At 37.4% G+C, this 18,775-nt stretch overlaps 1 protein-coding gene across 1 annotated transcript; it reads left to right on the plus strand.

The window, feature by feature from the left end:
• The first annotated feature begins 7,000 nt into the window (after window positions 1–7,000).
• LOC125921504 (keratin-associated protein 6-3-like) lies at window positions 7,001–12,229 on the plus strand. The gene is made up of 2 exons (XM_049629146.1): window positions 7,001–7,047; window positions 11,676–12,229. The coding sequence occupies exons 1-2, from the start codon at window positions 7,001–7,003 to the stop codon at window positions 11,953–11,955; spliced, it is 327 nt and encodes a 108-aa protein (XP_049485103.1). The 3' UTR covers window positions 11,956–12,229.
• Window positions 12,230–18,775: the final 6,546 nt, after the last annotated feature.

Here is an 18,775-nt window from a genome sequence, read left to right on the forward strand (position 1 = left end):
ATTCCCAAAATACACAAACAAGGAAAGAATCCTGAAAGCAGCAAATGAAGCAAAGTCCTTAACCTACAAGAGAAGACAGATCAGGTTTGCAGCAGATCTGTCCACAGAAACTTGAAAGGCCAGAATGGAGTTCCACAATATATTCAACGTGTTGAGTGGATAAAAATATGCAGCCAAGAATACTCTCTACAACAAGGCTGTCATTCAAAATAGAAGGAGAGACGAAGAGTTTCCCAGACAAACAAAAACTAAAGGCACTTGTTACCACTAAACCAGCCCTATAGGAAATTTTAAGGGGGACTCTATAAGTGGAGGAAAACAAAACAAAACACCAAAAGCAACAAAGACTAGAAAGGATCAGAGAACATCATCAGAAACATGAACTCTACAGGTAACACAATGGCACTAAATTCATATTTTTCAATAGTCAACTGTGAATGCTCCAGTCAAAAACACAGGGTATTGGAATGTTTGAAAAAAAAACCCAAAACAATATCCATCTATATGTGGCCTACAAGAGACTCATTTTAGACCTAGGACATAAAAAGAAAGCTGGAGTAGCCATACTTATATCAGACAAATTATATTTTAAAACAAAGACTGTAACAAGAGATGAAGAAAGGCATTACATCATAATTAAAGGATCTATCCATCAAGAAGTTTGGGGAAATTGGTTCAAGAATTCCTTATACGTACATAAATGGGTTGAAAAAAGCTTTGGGCAGAAAGCCACCACCACAGGGCAAAAGCACCCAAAGTTAATCATTAAGTAGAAAAAAGCTTAGGGTGGGAAGCCGCTGCCACAGGGCAAAATTTCCCAGAGTTAGTTAGTGAGGTATTATGATGGAGTCAAGAGTAGCTGGTATATTATATGCAAGAGACTACTTTCCATCTGGCACTTGTATACTTTGATCACAACTTCAAACTCCACTTGCCCACCCCCCCCAGACCTTTGCTTCTTACACACAAGTTAATGATTACTATCTGATTGTTTTCTTCACATTCACCATGTGTGGAAGATCTTGAGAGATCAATGAACATGAAGACAAAATCTCTGTTTGGGATCCTTGTCTTCTCCCAGACATTAGCCTTCCTCATTTTCATTTCTGCATCTGCTCTCTTGCTGGACAAGAAAGAACTCCAGACTCATTGTCTGTGACAAAGAAGATCTAACAGTTGTAAATATTTATGCTCCCAACTTGAAAGCACCCAAATACATGATACAATTAATTACAAACATAGAGAAACTTACTGATAATAATAGAATAATAGTAGGGGACTTTAACACCCCATTACAACAAAGGACAGATCATCTAAGCAGAAAATCAACAAGGAAGCAATGGCTTTGAATGACACGGTGGACCATATGGACTCAACATATATTCAGAACTTTTCATTCTAAGGAAGCAGAATACACTTTCCTTTTGAGTGCACTAGAACATTCTCCAGAATAGATCACATACTGGCTCATAAATCAGCCCTCAACAAGTACAAAAAGATTGAGGTCATACCATGCATATTTTCAGATCACAATGCTATGAAACTTGAAGTGAACCACAAGACAAAATTTGGAAAGCCCTCAAATACATGGTAGTTAAAGAACATCCTATTAAAGAATGAATGAGTTAATCAAGAAATTAAAGAAGACCTGAGCCAAAGTCAGAAGCTTAATTGACTGAGCCACTCAGGCACCCCTGTTGGATTTGTATATACCAGTAATGAAGCAGCAGAAAAACAAATCAAGGAATACAGATACAACTGCACTTAAAACAGTAAGATACCTAGGAATACACCTAACTAAAGAGGTAAAAGATCTATACTCTGAAAACTATAGAGCACTCATGAAAGAAATGGAAGAGGACAAAAAGAAATGGAAAAACATTCCATGCTCATGGATTGGAAGAACAAACACTGTTAAAATGTCTATACTATCCAAAACAATCTACAAATTCAATGTAATCCCTATCAAAATACCACCAGCATTTTCACAGAACTAGAACAAACAATCCTAAAATTTGTATGGAACCACCAAAGACCCTGAATAGCCAAAGCAATCATGAAAAAGAAAAACAAAACTGGAGGCATCACAATTCTGGATTTAAAGCTACATTACAAAACTGTAGTCATCAAGACAATACTGTACTGGCACAAAAACAGACACATGGATCAATGGAACAGAAGAGAAAACCCAGAAATGGACCCACAAATGTATGGTCGACTAATCTTTGACAAAGCAGTAAAGAATATCCAATGGGGAAAAAACAGTCTCTTTAACAAATGGTGTTGGGAAAATTGGATGGTGACAAGCAGAACAATGCAACTGGACCACTTTCTATAGCATACATAAAAATAAATTCAAAATGGATGAAAGATCTAAATATGAAACAGGAAACCATCAAAATCCTAGAAACGGCAACTTCTGTGACCTTGGCTGGAGCAACTTCTTACTAGACACATTGCTGAAGGCAAGGAAAATAAAAAGTAAATATGATAACATCATGTTGACATCAAGATAAAAAGGTTCTGAACAGTGAAGGAACCAAGCAATAAAACTAAAAGATAGCCGATGGAACGGGAGATGATATTTGCAAATGGCATACCTGATAAAAGATTAGTATCCAAAATCTATAAAGAACTTATCAAACTCCACTCTCAAAAAACAAATAACCCAGTTAAAAAATGGGAAGAAAACATGAACAGACACCTTTCCAAATAAGACATTCAGTGGCTAACAGACATGAAAAGATGCTCAACTTCACTCATCATCAGGGAAATACAAATCAAAACCACAATGAGATGCTACTTCACACCTGTCAGAATGGCTAAAATTAACAACACAAGAAACAACAGGTGATGGTGAGGATGAGGAGAAAGGAGAACCCTCTTGCTCTGTTGGTGGGAATGAAAAGGGGTGCACCCACTCTGGAGAACAGTATGGAAGTTCCTCAAGAAACTAAAAATAGAACTACCCTCTGATCCAGCAATTGCACTATTAGGCATTACCCAAAGGATACAAAAATACAGATTCAAAGAAGTACATCCACCTTAATGTCTATAGTAGTTTATCAACAATAGCCAAACTATGGAGAGAGCCCAAATGTCCATCGACTGATGAATGGTTAAAGAAGATATAGTATGTATATACTACATCCCACATTATATACATATATAATGGAATATTACTCATCCATCAAAAAGAATGAAATCTTGTCATTTGTAATGACATGGATGGAGCTAGAATATATTATAATAAGAAAAATAAGTCAATTAGAGAAGGAAAAATACCATATGATTTCATTAATATGTGGAATTTAAGAAACAAAACAGATGAACATATGGGAAGGGGTGGGAAAGAGGAGAGATAGAAATAAACCACAAGAGACTTTTAACGATAGAGAACAAATTATGGGTTGATGGAGGTAGGTCAGTGGTTGATGGGCTACATGGGTGATGGGTACGAAGTAGGGCACTTGTAATGAGCACTGGGTGTTGTATGCAACACTGAATTCTACTCCTGCAACCAATATGTAACTGTATATTAACTAACAAAATTTAAATTAAAAAAAAACAAAAAATTGAGATGTAATGCTATAAAATGTTAAAAAATAACATAGAAGGCAAGAAAAATAATCAGAGTAACAAGAATTTGAAGAAACAAATAGAAAACAAATAATAAAGTGGCAGACTTAATTGCTAACATATCAACAATTTCATTGAATGCACATGGTCTAAATACAACAGCCAAAAGACAGAGATTGGAAAAGTGCATTAAAAAAATCCAACATGATTCTGTTCATAAGAAACTGACTTCAAATTCATTGACATAGGTAGGCTGAAAGTAAAAGGATGGAAAAAGTTAGGCTCTATAATTAACAAACTAAAGCAGGAGTGGCCACCTTAAGACCAGACAAAATAGACATCACATCAAAGAAAATTACCAGAGACAAAGAGAACTATTACATATTTTATGAGGATTAATCCACCAGGAAAAATAATAATTCTAAGTATACACCAAACAACAGTCTCAAAACATATGAATAAAATGTGATCCAGTTGAAAATAGAAATAGAGAAATTTACAATTACACTTGGATATTTTCAACTCCCCTTCTGACAAACTGATAGAACTAGTATGCAGAAAATAACCCAAGAGACAGATGATCTGAAGAACACAGTCAAAAGAGTTTTTCATATATAGAATTCACCCAGCAGTGAGAATATATATATAGTTTTTGTTTTTGTTTTGTTGTTGTTTGTTTGTTTGCTTGTTTGTTTGTTTTTTAGGCTAGTCTTTAAGGTTTGCCCTGCACCCAGGAGGGCTCTTAGCCATCTTTTCTCCTGGTTCTCTCTGGTAAACTAGCCAGCTGATGGTTTAGCTTGTTGTCTTAGAGCAACAAACTTCCTCTTAATTGTTTATCATCAAAATCTCTATTGTTTGAAGCATACCCTTAAGTTTGAATTTCCTACACACTATTCTAAATAAACTAATTCATTTGAAGAAGTGTTCAGAGCTCTCTGTTTTATTTTTCATTTATTTTTATTTATTTTTAACATTTTTAAATTTATTTTTGAGAGAGAGAGAGAGACAGAACGTGAGTGGGGGGAGAAGACAGAGAGAGACAGAGACACAGAATCCGAAGCAGGATCCAGGCTCTGAGCTGTCCACACAGAGCCCGACGTGGAGCTCAAACCCACCAACTGTGAGATCATGACCTGAGCCAAAGTTGGACACTTAACTAACTGAGCCACCCAGGCACCTCAGAGCTCTTTGTTTTTATGGCTTGCCTCCTGCTCTGTGCAAAATATCTGAGCAACTACTCCAGAACTGGAGATAGAAACAGTTGTTTGCTTATTCTCTCATAGAGACACATCTGCATTACTAGTAGTCACTGGGCTTGGGCAGTAGCCTCTAGGTTTTTAGGTTTGATGTACCCGTCCTGTCATGAAACCTCCTTCCTATGAATGGTGTAATGGAAAGCAAGATAGGGACTTATGGCTGTTAGCTTGTTGGGTGATGGGTAGAGCTTGGCACTGCAGGTAGGAATGGGTAGATGAAGGGAACCACCTACCTCTTGGCCAAGTTCACTTGCAACTTAGTCATTGCAACATAGAACAAGAGATCATGAGATATACTAATGGCCTGCCTACACAGGAGAGATACTGTAGCCTTTGACAACAAAGAGGGGGTACTATTTTTATGGCCTCCTTTTCCCAGTGTTGACCTTCTGCCATATTAACCTGGAGGAGAAGAAACAGAAGGAGCAGATTGTAGCTTAAGTAGATCAAGACTCTCACTAAACCTAGATTATGTTGATTTTTTTGAATGAATGTTTCTTCATCTGTTTTGTGTCCTTAGGACAATTTCAGAAAGACTTGAATTTTTTTAAGCGTGTAATATAATTGAAGAGGGCTTGATATCTGATGGCCACTTTTTAAGTGTGTGGGATTGAGTCAAAAGCCATAGCTTCCACATGGCTTCCACTCTGACCTTTTCGACTGCTTTAAGACAGGGCCCTCTGTTGACCTGCCTTTTACGACTTCTGCCCACTATGGCAGGACCAAAGCCAAACTTATTAGAAAGGGACTTACCTTAGTGTTTCTCCCTCTAGTTTCACTGCCTGTCAATGTTTGTAGATGTCAGAGTGGTACAGTTATGTGTTGTCTGTTTTCAATTGATGGAGGATAAACAGACATCCTCTGGATGCCTTCAGGAAACATGCATTTTGTTGCTGGTTAAGAGTTTTTCCAGCTTCATACTTTAATAGCCATTCAGGAAGTAATTTTGTATGAATCTTAAATTAGTTGTAAAGGCCCCAAATTCTAACATAGTCATTAAATGTTTAGAAGATATTGTTGTGTTATACTTTACCATTATTGACATCATCATTAACATTAATAATAAATGGGATAAATGAAGAAGTGTTATTATGAACATCTTTGCTGAACACGAACCAAACTAGAAGGCTCAAGGCTGCACTTTCCAGCCTATAGTTGGGTCAAAGTTGCATTTCGTGAATTTGGTCTACCCGAATTACTGCTTTGTTATGAATAATAAAAGGTCATTGGCTTGAAGGCAGGCAAATATCAACCTCTGTGAAAAATTTAGGGAAGCAGACTTAAATTCTGTGTTCACTCTATGCCCACATTGGAATCGCAGAATAGCTACCTGTGTAACCACCATGCATAGATTGAGTTTGAGAATATATTTTGTCGGTGAGTGACAAGAAACAGGCATCCTATATAATTTAGAGGAAAACAGTTACAGTTGCCCAGAACCACAAATTCAACTGCTGAGTATCAAGAAACAATGAAATTGAATGAAGCATTAAGTAAGGGGGCACTGTTTTTACCAATGATTTTAGCCAAACACTGGAGATACCGAAGATGAGGCTTTGATAAGACCAAGGTATATTACAGTAGCCTTTGGATCTGCCCATGAAAACACATTTTGCCAAAGTGCTGGTTGAATACAGCGATCAGGCCTAACACATCCATATTATCAACTATACATTGCCAAAGGGTGAGCAAACTCTCTTTCTTTCACACATACAGCAATATATATATATATACATATATATATAAACACACGTGTATAGTGTATGCTGTGCATTTGTAAAATAAGATTACATTCAGTGAAAAATGAATTTGGATATTTTTTCAAATGGAATTGTTAAGGTTGTTTATATTTAATCATGTATGAGTAACACAACATTGAGGCTCTTTGTTTTTGTTTTAAATTGTTAGAAACTCTAGATAATAGATCAAAGAAGCCCTGATGTGGTTCTTATAGGCCAAGATTTGGTTGTCATTGTTTGAATAGCCCATAATACTGTTATTATAAATAATGGAGGGGATACACATAGTGCCTCACAGGGTAATGATCTATAACGATCAACAATCTAGATTTCTGAGAAGAATCCAGAAGACCAGAATCTTCCATAGCAGCATGGACGATAAGAGGCATATCCATAGCCACTATAGTAGCTATATCCCAGGCCTCCATGGCCATAGCTCAGGCCATCACAGTAGTTGCTGTAGAAGCTCATGTGTGAGAAGAAGGCTCAGAAGAACAGAGTCAGTTTCTAGAGCTTTAAATTTATAATATACCCAGAACCTTACAAACAAACTGAGTGGTATGTGGGGCAAACCACAGGCACTTTTGGATTCATGTTTCAAACTAGTTGGTATTAAAACCATCTCAAGAATTTCTCATGACCAATATATTTAAGACAACTTTACTGTGTGTCAGGATGCCTATAATGAAATCATGTGCCTTTGATGAGAGATTCTTCTACTTTGGTGACTTGTTTATTCCAGATTCCAAATTTAGACTATGTTATTGCTACCATGCCATCATATAACTTATGCAGATTCTACCTGTGTAAAACCCTAGTTTTATTTAATAATATTCTCCTTACACCTGAATATTTTCTGTCTTGGGAACAAAAGGGTAGTTTCAAAGGGGGAGAGAAAGATGGAAAAATTGTGGGAGAGGAGACATAGTGCCAGGATTCACTTGTAAACATTGAATGACTAAGTGTTTTATCTTTTTTGGGGGGAGTAATATTATTAGCTTTGGTTTTTACTTCACATGTACACGTAATCTATAATTTTATACATGACCCCAAACCAGACAGTGACCTTGAAGTTTGACCCAATTACCCCTAAATATATAGAAAAGAAGGGACTTATTTTATTAGAAATTTGAGTTTTAAAGGATGCCAGAAACTCTCAAGTGGTTTATTGATGTCATGCACTGTTGGGTATGTTGCCCCGAAAAGACACATCTCTTCTGGTTTCCTTGCTCAAAATGTATACCCTCAATCTAGGTATGATAAAAATTCGGACAAATCCAAATTGGAAACTCTTCTACAAAACACCCAAATCTTTCAAGCTGTCAAGGCCAGGAAGGCCAAGGAAAGACAGAGAACTGTCACTAATTGGAAGAGACTAAAAAGATCCTGCAACTAAATGCAGTGTGAATTGGATTCTGAAACATAAAAAGGACACTAATGGAAAAAAATGGTGAAACAAAATCTATAGTTTATTTTATTTTATTTTATTTTTAATTTTTTTAACGTTTATTTATTTTTGAGAGACAGAGAGAGGCAGAGAATGAGCAGGGGAGGGGCAGAGAGAGAGGGAGACACAGAATCTGAAGCAGGTCCCAGGCCCTGAGCTGTCAGCACAGAGCCCGACACAGGGGTTCAACCCATGAACCGTGAGATCATGACCTGAGCTGAAATCAGATGCTTAACACAGGCACCCGTAAAATCTACAGTTTAAAGTATTGTTCAAAGTTAATTTCTTTGGTTTGATAAATATACCATGGTTATGAAAGATGTTAACATTATAGAGCATTGAGTGTTGGGCATATAAGAGTTTTCTGTACTATTTTGGCAACTTTCTATAGGTCTAAAGTTATTCCAAAATATGAAGTTAAAAAGAAAAGTAAAAATAATCTTTCATTTTATTGACTTGGCCTTTTACTAATTCACTTGTCAAATTTTATTAAGAACGAACTATATACTAGGCACTATTATGAGCACTGGGATGGGGCAATGAACAGGACAGACAAGGATGCTATTGTTGCAGAACTTATGTTCTAGACTAAGTAGGGGCAGAAAATTCAAGACGGACAAAGATTAAGGGAGTGAATGAGATAACTTCTGATAGTGATGAGTCTCTGTAAATAATGAATCAAGATGAGCTAAAGAAAACTTCAAGAGTTATTGGTGAAGGATTACTTCAGACTGACTGGTCATGGAAAGCTTCACTGAAAGAAGAAGAGAAAGATAAGCCATTCTCGATGTTACTTCAAGAGATCAAAGGCAGAGACTTTAAGGTGGAAACAAGCTAGGGCCATTTGAAGAGCCGAGAAACCACTGTGATCTATATATTATAATGGAGAGGAATCATATGAGCTCATAGATGTAGTCAAGGCTCTGAGATGCAGGGTCATGTCGGCTGTATTTGCTAAGCTTCGGGGTTGCTAGGTGTAGCAAATAAATATTGAAATTCAAATTTAACTGCATGCCTGGTAGGTACTCAAGCCATCCTAATGTGGGTAGTAGACACTGAAGGATTACCGTCAAGGAGGGCCATGATCTGATCTGTGCCACGCATGCTTTGAGACATAAAAGGAAAGAATGAAAAAGTCTGGGTAGTATAAATAATCATCAACTTAATTTTGTCATGTTAAATTTCTAATGATGATTAATCTATGAAGATATATACATTTATATATTAAGATTAGAAGTATATGAAATATTATATATAATACACCTGCAATGAGATTGGAAATATAAATAGAGACGGATTGGAGAAGAGAATGTATACAAAGTGATCCATCTAACAAGAGTTTGGGTAGAGACCAGAGACCATAAGTGGGGCAAATACCTAGCAAGACATTCTCACATTTGAGGGTAAAATCTGAGACGTAAAAAGACAGGACACTTAGAAGAAGCAGTTACTGAGGTTGGGATTAAACCAAGTGTGCCTGGTAGGTTGAAGGTGAAGGTTGGAGAGCCTTTCAGGAATGAAGACAGAAGTTGGTGAATCTGAACGCTGCTCAGAGGCTGAGTAAAATAAAGACTTGACCTCTAGATTTGGCAGGACTGCGGTCTTGATGACCTCAGGAAGAGCAGTCTCAGAAGCATATTGGAGATGAAATATCGAAACACAGGACCAGAGCGATAAAGGTTCTCAGAACACTGCCATGGAAATACACTTGTGAAGTTTTGTTATGAGGCAGGATATAGAAATGGGGATTACTCAGAAGAGTACTAATTTATGATAATAGGATATATTGAGAATGGAGTATATTTAGGACAACACACCAGAAAAGATAGAAAAAAAGAAAAAGGCAAGTGCGAAGCTTTCATTGCTATTATCAGAGAGAATAACTTAATTTTTCAGGAGAACCACATTAATTTTAGGAAGTAAATTCTAGAGAGATAAATGTCTAGCAAATGTTATTACAGATATCATTTGCACAGAATGCAATGTATTCGATATCCTTTTAAATCAAATACAAAAACCTTAATTATAGTTTTTTTTAATTAACTGATGCAATTCATGTTTACCAAATTTAGGCAGTGTTTTAAGAGCGTAAGTATCTTTGAAGAACAATAAAAATCATGCTATTTCCACTATTTTTTCTTAAAAACGAATTGTTTGCTAAGGCTCTGAACTCTGAGAATTGAGTTTATTGCTATTTACTCCGTGGGAAATTTGAATGTCATGTGGTGAAGATGTCCTACACCTATATGTTGGTCCAGCCGATAGTGACTAAACTGTCACAATAATGTGGCACTTTACAAAAAATGCACCTACCAAGAAATGCACCTGGAAAGTACATTCAAAAACATGATCACTGAATGTGATGAATGTGTTGCTGTGATCATTAGTATGAAACAACTTTTTGTTTAAGAGGCTATTTTTTTTTGACTCATTTGAAATAGTTACCAAGTAAGACAAATTGAATAATTTGGGAAACTCTGTGTCGTTATTCTGATGATCTCCAGAGAGAGTTGATTAAAATGCAGAAGGTGTCTAACTTCTTGAACCATCTTCATGGTGATATAAAGCAGCCCCAATTCCATTCTACAAACCCTGCCTAACATTACTTGAGAGAATAGATAAAATGATATTTTGCCTAAGAACTATAACCAAATTATTAGAAATCAATGTGACTAGATAGATAATACTGCCTTCCCACATGCATTTTTCTCAAATACACAGCAGTACATTTTTTAACTCTAACATAAAACTCCCCCCCACTTTTCTTTGGCATCACTTTAAGATGAGCTATCACACTATTTGAATGAAGATAGTTATAATTCAAGGGTTATACAAGAGGGCTCAGCATGTCGGGTCACAAAGCATACTGTTTTGAGAAAGAAACAGTTCTCTGTCTAAATTTATTAACAAAAATGCATGATGCTAAGCTTATTGGACAGTTACTTAGAATAGTAACTAATGATAGCATATGTAATTAGGACAAAAAAAAGAAATGTAAAAATTGGATTCCGCCAGAATAACTTGCATTGTCTTGTCCTTCAATAGAAGTTGGACATAAATGAGAATAAAACTCATTGGTATAAGTGCAAAAGTAGAAGATATTTTGTTCAGACCTGTTTCCCTTGAAATTTTAATGAGTTAAATTATTATCAACATTATGAGCATGAAAGATGCATTATGTTTTCAATATAGAAAAAGCCACTAAATCCCTGAAGAAATTAATTATTTGGATCAAAAGAGAAGAGAAACTCATGAATGAAAAGAAATGCTATTCTCTGTGAAATGTTTTACAATAATATAATTATTTGGGGGCCAAGACCTTAGCAAATGTATTCTTTCTTGAAATAAAGGATGATTATAGGAGGTTAAAGTGAAGGTCTAATTTGGGGTAGGACTGTGTAGATGTGACTGAGTGCCTCCCCTCATTCAAGTTCTAGACTGGATACATGAAGTCCAGACAAAGCAAATCACCGTAATACCTCTGAAGCTTTATCTTATGTTTGAAGAACAACAAACTAACCCAATTAGTCATAAAATTAGCCAATGACATGACACGTGTAGTGGGCGACACCCACATCGAGAGCATATAAAAGGTCTCTGCAGGAAGAAATGTTCACAGTGAAGTGACACTTCTCCTCGCCTTCTCTACCCAAGCACAACCTCAACAGCCAACACCATGTGTGGAAGCTACTACGGAAACTCTTATGGAGGCTGCGGCTATGGAGGCTGTGGCTATGGAGGCTGTGGCTATGGAGGCTGTGGCTACGGAGGCTGTGGCTATGGAGGCTGCGGCTATGGAGGCTGCGGCTATGGAAGCTCTGGCTACAAAGGCTGGGGCTACAGAGGCTGTGGCTATGGAGGCTGTGGCTACAGAGGCCTGGGCTGTGGCTATGGCTCCTGCTATGGCTGTGGCTCTGGCTGTGGCTACTGGTAACAGAGACTCTCACCCTCTACGCCTGGACGTGGGATTCACCAATTCTGAGCCTCACACTGTTGGGTGCTGATTATCCTACATCACAGGTTTTAGACACCACTTTTCTGAAGAGTTGAACTCTGGTGCTCTCTACGTCTGAACGACAAGTCCTTCCTTTCTTGAATATAACCCGTGAAAAGTAGAAGAATGTGAAAATTATCCTCTGAGCTCCTGTGTGGTGTTTCATCCGGATGAGGCTGTCATAGTTCCTGTCTTTTGATTTCCATACTGAATATTTTTCTCCATTTCTCTAATAAACTTCTTCAATTTGGCATAACAATCCTGGTTTTCTTATTTAATATTAATAGTTATCTTTTTGGCTTGTGAAAAATTATTTGTATTAAAGGAACCAATAGCCTTCTTTAGGGGATATTTTCTTTTTATATTTCTAATTCCGTTGCCATACCAAGTCCTTGATTTGTGATACGAAGAAAGTAACAGTCTTTGTAATGGTCAGTTTTCTTCTCTGGTTAAGCAGTAATAATGTGTGACGCTGGGCTATTGTTAAGATAAACAAGACAGTATTTGCCAATTTAGTTAAGCAGTACTATATATTCCATGTACTTTTACATCAAAATTTTCATCTATGTGAAATTCCTTACAAGATATGAGTTTTGATGCATGATTCCAATATCTAGTCTTTGGTTGGGGCATATTTAAGCAACAAGTGTTTCTTATGCTTGTTCCACTCAAGAGTAAAGTGGTTCAAATCCACCCCAGCCTGTTTCCAGCTAACAAGTCTTGTTATGGTTTAAAAAATAATTCTTAAAAGATTATGCCATTTCTAAAACCCATTATGTATTTATGTTTAAAGCTGTTTCATGGCATCCCCCATGAAAACAGGGTACTTGTTTATCCTGAGTTGTTTCTTTCCCATCATTTGTGTGGTTTCACAGTTGTAGCTGTAGTTATTTGCCTTTCCCACATGTGTGTGTGTGTGTGTGTGTGTGTGTGTGAGTGTGTGTGTGTGTGTGTGTGTGAGACTCATATGTCTGTAAACTTGTCAATTATTTTTTCTTGAAATGTGATTTCTAAATCTTGGACATGAATGAGTTTAAGTGTTGTGCTTAGTTTAAGGTCATGGATATGCCCCAGTTCACAGGTTGATAGCTTCACACTTTGAAATTATTGACCTCGCAAGAAGGAATTAAGATAACTGGAAATATCAAATCTCCAAAGAGACCATATTTTCCCCAAAGTATACCTATGTGAGGACTTGTCTTTCCTATTTATTCTTGAAGCTTAGAATTTTTGTTTAGTATTGAGTAAAAATTAGCCAATCTATGCTTACACATCGAAAGAAATAGTAGATTTTACAACTATTTTAACTTGCTTGGTAAGTCAAAACAGTTGGAGACAAGCAATGCCTTTGATGTAGCTCACGAGCGAAGATTGTTGGTTATGATTTTCCAAGATCTCCGCCCAACATATGTTTTAATGTCACCTAGAATTAATTAACATTCTTAGTAGCTCTAACATATTGAATCTGATGTTAAATGTTACCATTATCATCCCCAAAGAAACATCCATTTTTGTGCTCATATTGGTTGGTTTGTGTCTTCAAAGTCTTCAAATTATGAATATCTCTAATTGAAACTGAATTATATAGGCATCTTTTACACATTACCCTATTCCTTATCCGTGTCTCTCTTTCTCTAGAGTGACAAACCTCCACCCCAACAACGCTGTGTTTACCCTATCCAACGATATACACAAAATATTTCCTAAATTACCACCCTAAAATGTAAAACATAGGTCTCATGACATTTGAAAAATTATGGAACCCCTTGGACATTGGTGTTCTTACCTAAATGGGAGGTATAACGGTAGAACCAGTCTTCTCAGATTGCTATGAAATGTTAGTATCTAGTAAATGTAACTTTTTGCTATCTCATGCATGGTTTATTTTCTGAATTCTTTGCATATAAAAGAGTAATTTTCTGTCAAGCTTATTCTGCACTGCTTCTGTAATTCATATGTCAAAGCTCTGTATATATTTATATTTATAATATATATTTATAATCTAAATAATAATAATAATAATGTAGCATTTTTTAGCTGTTTACCATAGGACAATCACTTGCCAAGTCCTTTATGCATATCATCCCACAGAAGCGCCAGAACAACTCTACAATGTGTTAAAATTACCCTGCTTTACAGCTGAATAAAAGAGCAATGAGTTAGCTCACTTTCTCATGGGCAGTTTTAATGTGGCAAAGGAATGTTTTATAACTACTTGTTTGTTTTCTCTGTGCGTGTGAATATAAATTTCTATTGGTTTGTCCTGCTTACATAATTGCCAGGATTTTTTTCCCCCCACTAAATGCAAAAGAAAGATAAGTTGAGTTACTAGTAGCATTTATTATTAACTAATATTAAATTAGTGTATAATGTGATGACCAAGTTTGTTTTCTAACGCTTCTTCCCCATTAAAAAGTCTTCCATTACATTCTTCCTTCCTCCTTTATTCTCTTCCTGACACTTTGGTTATGAAATTCCAAGTCTCCTTTGCTAGTCATCTAGAATCTTTGACGTATATGTCTTACTCTACTTGACACAATTGTTGTCTTTTTCTGCTTTTGCTCTAAATTTTAGGAGAGTCTTTCAGTCCTTCCCCCCATCTCAGCTTATGTTAAATTTTCTACCTCCAGTAAATTTAGTACATTTTTCATGACAGATATATGTTTCTTCCCTTTATTTTGCTGTTTGCTTGTATACTTGTAATAGCATCATCTATGCCATGTGTCCTAAACATTATGAATTTTAGAATTAAAAAAATATGTTAAAGGGTTCTCCCTTATTTTGCAATAGCACTTTGACAGATGGGCTTATTCCAAGCCCTTAGATAGATTCTTTGATTTTTGCAACTTTTTTTTTAAAAGAGAGAAAGAGAGAGAGAGAGAGAGAGAGAGAATGTGAGCAGGGGAGAGGGGCAGAGGGAGAGAGGCAAAGAACCTCAATCAGGCTCCACACCGAGCATGGAGCCTGATGCAGGGCTCACTCTCACCACCCTGAGATCACAACTTGAACTGAAATCAAGACTTGGATATTTAACCGACTAAGCCACCCAAGCATCCCCCAACTAATTTCTTTCTCAATGGATATATATCCAATATCTCTTTTTTAAAAATGTTTTTTATTTATTTTTGAGAGAGAGAGAGAGAGAGAGAAGGGAAGGGCAGGGCAGGAGCAAAGAGAGAGGGAGACACAGAATCTGAAGCAGGCTCCAGGCTCTGAACTGTCAACATAGAGCCCGACATGGGTCTCAAACTCACGAACAGTGAGATCATGACCTGAGCCAAAGTCGGACACTCAACTGACTGAGCCACCCCAGATGCCCCGATATCCAATCTCTTTTTTAGGGAACTTTGGAATTTACCAGGGCGACTGAAGTCTAGGAAAAGAGAATATCTAAATTTTTAGAATGCTATTGACATAGGGTCTGAGCTCACGTTTATATAGGGACCCTAAATACAAGAATTGTCTCTATTAAGCTGGAGGCACACAAAGACCAGATGTCAGTCAGAGTTCTGATCCAAATCTGTCTCACTATGGGATTAATGGTTCCGTAAACCCATTTCACAGTAATTTCGGCAGTCTTGTGGGCATAAATAGCATGGATATACATAGAAGCTATGCTCCCTCACCAGTATAGTGGGAATGTTCGAATGGAAGACCCTGAAAAAATATATATAAAGAGAGAAAGGAGGATTTATGATAGGCATTGTCTCACAGAATTATGGAGGCTGAAAAGTCTCACAATTTGCTATCTACAAGCTGGGGAACTGGGAAAGCCAGTGGAATGTGAGTCCAAAGGCCTTGAGAACCAGAAGCACCAATGTCTGAAGGCAGATGATGGGCATCCTGGGTCAGGCAGAGAGCAAATTCACCCTTTCTCTCCCTTTTTGTTCTATTTACGCCCTCAGCAGATTGGATGATGCCCACTCACCTTGGTGAGGGTGACTGACCTTCCCTATTTAGTTTATGAACTCAAATGCTAATCTCATCTAGGAACATCCTCACAGACACATCCAGAAATAATGTTGTATCAACTATCTGGGCATCCATTAGCCCAGTCAAGTTAACACATAAAATTAACCATCACAGCATAGAATGACAGGGATTATTGCCACCATTAAAGACTTATAGGATGTAGGAATAGTGATACCCATCACATACACACTTGATTCATTATTGTTCTTCCTGCAAAATTCAGTTTTTGGCAAACGCCCATGTGCGAGTTGTAGCACAGATGGCTAGGTTTCTGGAGCAAGGCCATATTGTGGCAGAATATATTCACAGCGCAAAAAGAAGCTCCTGGCATACTAATGGACCCAAGCAGAGACTGAACATCTGTCACTATGCAACATCAAATGACGATGTGTGCTGACCTTCATGACTGGGTACTCTCAGACCCACCAAGTCATAAATTTTGGCAGACTTAGCGGCAGGAGTCTGATGTTAAGTGGTAATATAGATTCAGAGTCAGTTAGAGCAGGTGCAAAGGGCATGAATGAGTTGCACGTGTTCCCTGCCTAAAGACTTAGGGGGCCTAAAGCCTACCTGTAGCACTGAAGTCTTTCTATCAGTTCACTGCTATAGCCCTACGGGGGTGTTCAGATGACTAAATGGCAGAGCGAGAATACATTCAGGCCTGGTTCATGGATGGGTCTTCTCAATATGTTGGAATTAGCCTGAAAATGGACTGCTGTTGCATTCGGAATTGCTCTGAGAAAGAATAGTCAGGGAAAATGTTCCCAGGAGACAGAGCTTTCTAGAAGGATACCCAATCATGAAATTTACGTGGAGAGAGATGTGGTCTGAGGTAAGAACATACAAGGACATTTGGACAGTTATTAATAGTTTGGTTAGTTGTTCAGGGGTCAGAAAGAGTATGATTAAACAAAGAGATCTGGGGAGGAATTGTACAGATGGACATATTGGAGTGGATACGAATTAAGTAGATATTTGAGCTTGATGTCAGTTTTCACCATAGTGCATCCACAACAGAGAACGTACGAAACAATCAGGTGGACAGTGACTCAGCCAGGAAATGTCTAACAGCTTCTGTCATCTGTAATAACAGCATATGTGCAATGGGCCCAAGAATAGAATAGCCATAGTGGTAGAACTATTTCTTCTTTTACAAAGCTGATCTAGCTGATATTGGAATTGAATATCCAATCCGAAAGCATCAAAGGGTTTTTCTGAGCCCTTAATGTGGTACCATACTTAGAGGATTCCAACCAGCTCTTTCTGGCAAGTTGATTTTATCAGGCGCCTTCCATATAGATGGAAGTTGCTATTTAATAAGAATGATAGATATTCTGGGTATGGGTTTGTCTCGGCTGCCCACAGTGACATGATCATCACCAGTATCTGAGACATGTGGTGGCTTATTTATCATCACAGAATTCTGCACAACATTGCTTTGGACTGAGACAGTCTCTGAGAAGAAAGTGAAATAATACACCCATTGCTATGAGATCTATTCATCTTAGCACATACCACATCAGCCCGCTGAAATGGCTTCTTAAAATGCTGCGAATGAATGTGCTAAGGATTATAGTTTGTGAGATTTGGTATTGTCTTTACAATGGAGAAATATATTTTTAACCGATGCTACCCTGTCCCCGATATCTAGAATATATTGGTCTGAAAAAAACACCTGTTAGGTAAAATTGCTCTCTTTCACCATGACTCCCTGGGACCCACTAGTTAATGAATTAATATAGAGTTTTTGCCTACCTGGTAATCATGGGCTCCACCTACCAGTAGACAGAGAAATTAATTACAGTGTTGATTATTATGAAGAGATATAGTTCTGCTCTATAGTGGGAGTTTGAATGTCCATGGCAGAAACTCCCAGGATCTACTGGGGTTGCTTCTATTCCCAAAGGACTGCTGTACACGGGCACAAGACCTGAGGGGTCAGGCTTCTCAGGATAAAGTTTTAGCTACCAAGACCAGCAGAGGTGCCAGAAAACTCGGAAGGCAATGGAGAATAGGTAATAAAGAACAGAGACAATGAATGTCGATTACTGCTTAGAAAGCAGTTTGGAGCTGAAAGGAGACTTTGGCTGGTCCGACCAATCTTTTTGCTGTTCTTTAATAGTGTTTTGTTTTTCAGAATTCATGACCGGCTATTGTCTTTAAGGAGTGGTGACAGAAAAACTTGAACATAACATGAGATACGCCTGCACCTGAGTGATGTAAAGAATAAACTCTAGATGATGCTTGAGGGTGCTTCATCAGTGTCTCATTCATCATTTCACTCATGCTGATGGCTTCCTAGTGCAAGCCATTGCAGTTCTCAGAATGAAGTCTTTGTCCTTTCAAGTGCCAATGAAGTCATGTCTTTGGAGCAGACTTTAGCTGGTAGAAAAATAGCAGCTATACAGCCACACACACACACACACACACACACACACACACGCACGCGCATGCACACATTCTTACGCTCAGAAATGATGAAGATAAATAAATGTATGTAAACAAATATATGGCATACTTGCAAATGAGCTTTTATTTAATGAAAAATAAAACCAGAATTTTCCCAAATAAATATTAAGATTGGATTTGTGCACACGTATAGAAACGAACGGATATTTTTTCCGACAAAATCATTGGACAGTCTAGATAATGAATTGATTGGTGACTCTTTTATCACAGGTGGCCTAGGATTTAGATATTAGTGTTAGAAGAGAAAATAACACTAATATAATAATCAACCCTTATATAACAACAAGAACTATCCAAGGTATCAGAAGTCTAGAATACT

Source organism: Panthera uncia, chromosome C2 (genome assembly GCF_023721935.1).
Source record: "Panthera uncia isolate 11264 chromosome C2, Puncia_PCG_1.0, whole genome shotgun sequence".
Lineage (NCBI taxonomy): Eukaryota > Metazoa > Chordata > Mammalia > Carnivora > Felidae > Panthera > Panthera uncia.